This window comes from Carassius carassius, chromosome 4 (assembly GCF_963082965.1).
Source record: "Carassius carassius chromosome 4, fCarCar2.1, whole genome shotgun sequence".
Classification (NCBI taxonomy): domain Eukaryota; kingdom Metazoa; phylum Chordata; class Actinopteri; order Cypriniformes; family Cyprinidae; genus Carassius; species Carassius carassius.
The window spans coordinates 21,251,707-21,259,915 of NC_081758.1; the positions used below are offsets into that span (position 1 = coordinate 21,251,707).

At 38.0% G+C, this 8,209-nt stretch overlaps 1 protein-coding gene across 1 annotated transcript; it reads right to left on the bottom strand.

Moving 5' to 3' along the window:
• Nucleotides 1-1,160: 1,160 nt before the first annotated feature.
• On the bottom strand, nt 1,161-7,997 carry LOC132139475 (transient receptor potential cation channel subfamily V member 1-like). Its single transcript, XM_059547846.1, has 15 exons — nt 7,778-7,997; nt 7,533-7,690; nt 6,891-7,043; nt 6,571-6,708; nt 6,121-6,419; nt 5,505-5,675; nt 5,173-5,346; nt 4,809-4,913; nt 4,647-4,717; nt 4,243-4,408; nt 3,971-4,037; nt 2,039-2,334; nt 1,791-1,912; nt 1,513-1,616; nt 1,161-1,423 (listed from the first exon to the last, which is right to left on the bottom strand). Exons 1-15 carry the CDS (start codon nt 7,963-7,965, stop codon nt 1,311-1,313), a joined length of 2,325 nt encoding a protein of 774 aa, XP_059403829.1. The 5' UTR covers nt 7,966-7,997; the 3' UTR covers nt 1,161-1,310.
• Between the last annotated feature and the right edge of the window lie 212 nt (nt 7,998-8,209).

Genomic DNA, 8,209 nt, shown 5'->3' on the forward strand with positions numbered 1-8,209 from the left:
AGTGCTTTCTAGTTCGTTAAGAACGCATGTATGCTGCAAGCGTTTGCTCCCCAGACTTCTGAGTCAGCGCCGCATCCACTTTGCCCAGTCAGTGCTCTGCGATTTTATCTGGAGAGTACCAGTTATTTCATACTAGCATAGCAGCAGTTTTTTAGTTTTGGGGACCGCACTAAAGGACTGTCAGTATCGAAACAGCGTCTGTCACATTGGATTGAGGAATCGATTGCGTATGCTTCTATGAATGAGTCCTGTCCATGGGGAGTCCACGCCCACTCCACAAGAAAGGTGGCTTAATCCTGGGCTTGGGCAAAAGATTCATGATATTTGTCTGGCGGCAGGATGGTCTTCACAGGACACCTTTGCCAGATTTTACAACCTTGAGATTTCATCATTCACAGCACTTGTTGTGTTTGTGCAGTGAGGTATCTACAGCTCTTGTATTGGTTGTTACCTGCACCTAGCCACGTCCCCTCCCTGTCAGCAGGTTGGTTTCGACTAGGTCCAATGGACCCAAGGCATACCAAACAAGCTAATAGTCAGCAGCTCTCTACGTGTGCTCGAGCTGCTGCTGACTGTGGTAAGTGTGCTGTTAAATATATTTTATTGGAGTGATGAGGATTGTGTGTTGATTCTTGTGTTGATTTCTGTGCTTAGTCAAGCTCTGCTTGAGCTGGAGGGCATTTGTTCTCCTCTGAGTGCCCTGTAAAGCAGTCAACATGCTTGGTTCTATCATGTTTATTTGGCTCTTCTCACCAGGTGTGAGGAATAGTACAACAAAGCAGGATTGTACACTTTTCCCAAAGCATGAGCTAAGCAATGTGGAGATACTGAACTTGATGGGGAATGTCTTCAGTTACATACGTAACCTCGGTTTACTGTAGGATGCAACGAGACATTGTGTATGCTGCTGTTATAATAGTCAGAGTCTTATACCTGTTCCAACAGTCAAAAGATACTAAAAAACTTATTTGTTTAGAATAGCTTTTAGGTGATTTGATTATTTGATTTGATTTGTTTGTCTTTGTTTTGTATTGTTTGTATTTTATCAACTTTTGGTGTCCTTGAGTCCCGTGAAAGGTGCCTATAAATAAAAGTTATTATTATTAGGCTATTATTATTAAAGGGTCATTGTCATTATCCTGCAAATTTTTACATCACCATTATATGTCTCAAATCTTTATTTATTTAATTAATTATTTATTTATTTTTCATGTTTTAACCAGTCATAATATGTCATTTTTCCTACACCAGTTGGACTGAAAGGGAATTGCAAAATACATTGCAATAGATAACAGATTATAAAGGCATTATTATACGGAGCTAGAGGCCTCAGCTAGAGGACTCAGCTCCTGTACATCTCTGCGTTGTGGTCTCTGTGTCCAGCGTTTACTGAATGTTTGCAGAAGTCCACGCCGGCTCAGCTCTGTAACCAATACAAATGATATGATGTAAGATCAAAATAACACACGCACGCACGCACACACATACACAGATTTGTTTAACATTGACTACCTCTCTGAAGTTTAGTTGGGGAGGGTACAGATATGCATTTCCCAGGATCCTCGGTAACTACACCAAGGTTTCTGTTCCACAGGTTCCAGTTGACTTCCTCCACACTGAAAGAAAGAGGACACATGCATTGACAGTAAACAGATCAATACAGGTTAAGTGTGCATAGTTATTGATAATGTTTGTGTTTGCATATCCACTTTTCAAAATGAATCATCCATTTTTAAAAAGGAGACTTGTGTTCAGATCTTGTGGTTTCGGGTGGAAGCCAGCGGGGTCACCTGAAGCACCAGCGTCGATCTGGCTCCTGCTCCCCGCCTAGATCCTTCTCTTCCCCGGAGCGCAGCTTTGTCTTCAGACAGTGGGGAAGAATCCACTCCATGTCCAAGGTGGTGATTGCACGCTGTGAATAACAAACAAAAATGGCAAACCATTACAGCCATTTTGCACACTGAATCAGCTAAATGATTTAAAGTATATGTTTATTGCAGAAATGCATAGACAGCTTTAACTTCGCCTTTGATTTCACCTGTAGTTTCCAGATGCTGGTGCTCTCTACAGACATCTCCTCCACTCTTTGATTCATCAGAGCAATCAGCATGTTCAGCATCAAAATGTAAGTCATCACTATATACAAAATTAGCAGCACATAGAAGACCCCTATATACTGAAACTGATCGGTGAACTCCAGATCTCCCATGCCTATCGTAAACTTGAATAACTCCAGAGTGGTGTAGTAGATGCTCTTGAATGAGGGCTTCGTACAGTGTCCTTCAGAACTAGATTGTGCATCGATAGGTGCCTCATCAAGGAGAGTTACCACGGCTGTTGAGTAAGAAACACATCATTAGCACACACTATCATGCATATAATTAGGGTTGGTAAGATTTTCTAATGTTTCTGAAAGAAGTCTCTTATGCTCATCAAGGCTGCATTTAATTGGTCAAACAGCAAAACAGTATTACTGTGAAATATTATTACAATTTACAGTATTTGTTTCTATGTTAATATATATATTTTTTAAATGTATTGATGTGATGGCAAAGGTGAGTATTCAGCAGCTGTTACTCCAGTTTTCAGTGCCACATTATCCTTCAGAAATCAATCTAATATGATGATTTGGTGGTCAAGAGACATTTGTTATTGTCAATGATAAAAAAAATTCCATAAAAAAAGTGAAACTTGTATATTATATTCATTCATTACACACAGATTGATATATTTCTAATTTTTATTTATTTTCATTTTGATGATTATATCTGACAACTAAGGAAAATCCCAAATTCAATATCTCAGAAAATTAGAATATAAATTAAGAACAATACAAAGAAAGGATTTTTGGAAATCTTGGCCAACTGAAAAGTATAAAAAATGAAAAGAATGAGCATGTACAGCACTCAATACTTAGTTGGGGCTCCTTTTGTCTGAATTACTGCAGCAATGCGGCGTGGCATAGAGTCAATCAGTCTGTGGCACTGCTCAGGTTTTATGAGAGCCCAGCTTGCTCTGATAGTGGCCTTCAACTCTTCTGTATTCTTGGGTCTGGCATATCGCATCTTCCTCTTCACAATACCCCATAGATTGTCTATGGGGTTAAGGTCAGGTGAGTTTTGCTGGCCAATTAAGAACAGGGATACAATGGTCCTTAAATCAGGTACTGGTAGCTTTGGCACTATATGTGTAGGTGCCAAGTCCTGTTGGGAAATGAAATCTACATCTCCATAAAGTTGGTCAGCAGCAGGAAGCATGAAGTGCTCTAAAACTTCCTGGTATACGGCTGTGTTGACCTTGGACCTCAGAAAACACAGTGGACCAACACCAGCAGATGACATGGCACCCCAAACCATCACTGACTGTGGAAACTTTACACTGGACCTCAAGCAACGTGGATTGTGTGCTTCTCCTCTCTTCCTCCAGTCTCTGGGACCCTGATTTTCAAAGGAAATGCAAAATTTACTTTCATCAGAGAACATAACTTTGGACCACTCAGCAGCAGTCCTGTCCTTTTCGTCTTTAGACACTTCTGATGCTGTCTGTTGTTCAAGAGTGGCTTGACACAAGGAATGCGACAGCTGAAACTCATGTCTTGCATACGTCTGTGTGTAGTGGTTCTTGAAGCACTGACTCCAGCTGCAGTCCACTCTTTGTGGACCTCCCCCTTTTTGAATGGGTTTTGTTTCACAATCCTGTCCAGGGTGCAGTTATCCCTATTGCTTGTACACTTTTTTTTCTACCACATATTTTCCTTCTCTTCGCCTCTCTATTAATGTGCTTGGACACAGAGCTCTGTGAACAGTCAACCTCTTTTGCAATGAAACTTTTTGATGGTATTCTAATTATATGACCAGCACCTGTATTTGTGATATAGTTTCATACACTAATATATAGTTTTATACATGCGATACAAGAAATTAATTGGAATAAATTAGTCAAGGACATTCATGAATGTATGCAAATATACCTGCAGAGAACCCAATGAGGAAGACCATGTACACGACAAGGAATCGACGAATTTCTCCAAGAACCATCTGACAATAATTAAAGACTGTGAGAGTGTGTTGTACACACATGAAGTAAAAAGCCTGAACTTTAAATACTAGTGTACACTACAAAAATAAATTAAATGTGTTGTATAGCATCTTTCTATAATGCTACACAAACCATATTTTACTAATACTCTAATCCGAAGGACAGAGGAAAGGATGATGGATAAGAAAGACAATTATCACTCACCTTTTGTATCATGACATTGTAGATTCCCATATTTTTGGACCCTCTGGAGAAGTAGAGTAGATTTACCCAGCTCAAGGCAAGACACAGAACTAGACAGGCCACATATTTATCCTGACCAAAGAAGTACAGTAGTGCACACGCCAGAAAAAGCACGGCCTGCAGAAAACTAATGCAACAGAAACCAGTAAAAAGGGCACTTAACAATTACTGTTTCAGTAGGAAAAATTTGTTTGACTAGTGCAACTTAACTTTGTGATGTCATTATATAGAATATACATATATACATTGATTTAAAACGTATACGTTTTACATACAGAAGAATTATTGGAAAAGAATCTAATTTCAAATTAATCTGTAATAGGAAATGATTCATACTCAAATAAAACAAAAGTCAAAGGACTCACAAAAGCTGATCGGTGTATCCATCTATGAACAGGGACTGAAATCCTGGACGCTTCCTTAACATATCTATTAACTTAAAATAAAAGGCAATTCATTAATTTCTGTAGAAATAAAAAAAATACAATTATATATGAATTTGTTTTTAAACAGCATTAGATACATACCCCTTTAATTAAGAAGTAAAGTGCTCCAATGGTAGTTATGATCTGTCCTGTCCGAAGCAGGTAGCGTTTGCTATTATTTTTATAACGCAATGAAGGCTTTAATGTCTGAAAAGAAAAAAGCAGGGATGACACATGGCATTAAATATTGAAGCATTTACAGTAAGCATGCACAAATAATAGTTTAAATCAGACTCTGAACTGGAATTAGATGCAAGTATTCATATTTCCCAGAGAAGTTTGTTTTATTTTCTCAGAGACAATGTAGACAGAAATGTTCATGCCTATAGCATGAAATGTGATGCAAAGCCAAACCCCTGTCCATCTCATGCCCTTTTTGTGGTCACCACCTCTGGGCTGTACCTACTTGGTTGTTGCTAAAGTCCTTCCCTTCTTCGCGGTTATAAGCTACTGCAGTGAAGATGAAAAGGTATATAACATAAACGATGAAGCTGAACAAGAACATCCGTTTCGCAAATCTCTCCCACTTCTCTTCAATAAGCCTGTTAAATGGCTCAATATTGAGCATTTCGAGGCGATTCTGAAATCAGATGAAATAACCAAACATGATGCTATAACCAGTATTTATCAAAATCCATATAGCTTCTTTACAACATTTTGCTTCATTAAATTAGTAAAATCATATGCATTTTAAATTGTATAATTAATTAATGTCAAGTAAACAGCATGTTATCTCACAGGAATCTCACTGCCATAAACGATTATCTCCAGCGCAGAGTTCTTCTCATAGGTGTCGAGAGAGGAGAGGTCATACAGAGACGAGCACACTGGACCATAAGCCCACTCCGTGATCTTCCGTGACAGATGTTTGCACCCCTTAAACTCCCGCTGCACGATGTGCTTTAACAGCTAGTTGACAAAGGAATAATGAAATCGGTCAAATATCTTTTATTTAGACACTTGTCTTTGGCAGTGCACTGATTTTAGTAATCAGCAAACCCAACAACAACATCAGCTACAATACAATACAATAAATAAATACATTAAACTGTGAGCTTAGGTTAAATAAGGTTAGACTGTCACTGTAGACTACATGACTATGAATCATTGTAGTGTCTGACTTAATGCCATGTGCTGAAGAGAAATACCATTTCAAATCACATGGGGACTAAACATCCACACAAAATCAGGAACATCCAAAAACAGAATAGAATACAGAACTGGCACTTAAAGAAATACACCCTGCTTTAAACGAATCACTGCTTTAAATAAATACTGCCATTTTGTGAAACATACATTTTTCATATTCTTGAACATTCAAAAATCAGTAAACACCAGAAAAAAGAAGGTTTACCACCACTTTTCCTGTTTTGGCAGCTAGTGTGAGTGGAGTGAGTCCTTTGTTATTTTCGATTTCCTCCAGCTTGATCTTGGGGTGAAGTTGGTCGGCTTTCAATAAGATGTGGTCATATATGGCAATGACGAACTCTGTGTTTTCAGGACTGTTATCAGCTATGGATACTAGTGCGTGAAGCACTGTGTTTCCATGAGAGTCCCTCTCCCTGACATCCACCGCCTTGTATGGATTGTCCATAAGGAAGTCAACGATGTCAGGCTGATTAGTGCAAGCGGCCAGAGACAAGGGCAGCTCACCTGTGCACAAAAGTTGTAAAAGATACAGATAAGCCTCGGTTCCCACAAATGTGGGTCAGTAACAATTCATTAAGTAGAATTTTAAATGTAGATTTTTTTATTTTTATATTATATGAATATTACAAAAGTTTAATCATATCAATAGACCTACCAAAATAGAAGCATCTTTCTTGATTGGGCTGAAAGAATTTCCCACAGGCTTTAGCATGGACATCAGCCCCCTTTTCAACAAGCATCTTTACAAATTTTGCACTCCTCCTTTCAATTGCAACATGGAGAGCTGTCTGACCTGTCTCAAAGAGATCAGTTGATAACATTGCAAAATGGATGGGTTGGACAGCCAAATAAAATATGATCAATATTCTGTTGATTTATGAAAAATAAATCACTAATGTTAGTTAATATAAAACTAGATCTAATAATAATAATAACACTAATTAAAATATTAAGTAAAATGAAGCCGTCTCTGACCTTTGTAGTAAATGTCTGTGTAGGCAGCATTGACTAAATTGTTTAAATCTCCCATTTTCTCTGCAATTTCCAGCAGATGTTCAATAGTGTCATTCTCGCCTTCCTTCAAATTTAAAAGTGCTTTCAGCAGAGCTGTCTTTCCATTGGACTTATCTAAAGAAGTTATAAAACAGTTGTTTCATTATTTAATGAATATCTGTCATGAATTCACAGTACTCTTCTTGTGTTTGGGTATACTATACCATTCAAAAATTGGGGGTAAAGTGTTTTTTTTATTTTTTAAGAAATTTATATTTTTATTCAGCAAGGGCACAATAAATTGATCAAAAGTGATGCATTACTTTATTTGCATTGTAAGTTTTAAATCAGCATATTGGAAGGATTTCTGAAGGATCATGTGACACTGAAGACTGGAGAAATGATTGTTGAAAATTCAGCTTTGCATCACAGGAATAAATCACATTTTAAACTATATAGAACAGTTATTTTAAATTGTAATAATAATTCACTATATTAGTGTTTTCACTGTATTTTTGATCAAATGAATGCAGCCTTGGTGAACATAACTGACTTCTTTCAAAAATCTTACCCCCCCAAACGTTTGAATGGAACTGTGGTGTATTTGTTCTTGAATACAATTACACTGAGAGTCGGTGAGCCGTTTCATGTTTTTGTGCAGGTACTCATGTAAACCCTGCAGTTTAGACACATTCCCACTGGACACGGCATCAAACAGCCTCTTGAGGGTAAACCTCTCTCCGTCCTGCTGAGCTGGTTCCTCTTTCACTTTTCTGATTCCCCTGTGTAGAGAATGTGTCTGATAAAATAAGGATTTCTCACACTGTGTTTATCATACACTCCAGTGTGGTTAAAGGAGGCCTGCTTACCTGTCAAAGTTTAGGTTCAATTTAATTGTGTGTGCAGACTCATCTGTCTCCTCCAGGTAATCAGAATCCATGGGTCTCTTGTCCTTTGAGGTGCCTTTCTTCACCTGTTTGACCTTTGACCTTTCCTCCTCTGTCAGGTCATCGGTCTCCAGGAAGAATGTGGGGCTGCTGTCTTTTGATTTACTCATAGTGCTGTCTTCTTATTCATACAGCAGAAATTAAAGCCTGTAAACAGTGCATAAGTGATCGTTCACAGATACAGGACATTAGGTTTCCATTTCATACATGTAAGGTCTAGGAAATGGGAGTTTGACAAAAATTATTGATTTTACTTTTATACATGAATGGGACATTCTGACACTAGCTAGCTTTAAAATTAGGAGTTTTGCACTGATGATAATTCACTAAATGTTTCTTCCTTTGTGACCAGTA

Bases quoted from the DNA above. Each gene is read 5' to 3' on its own strand.
- LOC132139475 (XM_059547846.1), bottom strand. From the start codon at position 7,965: ATGAGTAAATCAAAAGACAGCAGCCCCACATTCTTCCTGGAGACCGAT. The intron at 4,038-4,242 runs GTGAGTGATAAT...AATTATTGTCAG, and splicing joins ACAATGTCATGATACAAAAG to ATGGTTCTTGGAGAAATTCG. The intron at 1,424-1,512 runs GTAGTCAATGTT...TATTGGTTACAG, and splicing joins CCCAACTAAACTTCAGAGAG to AGCTGAGCCGGCGTGGACTT.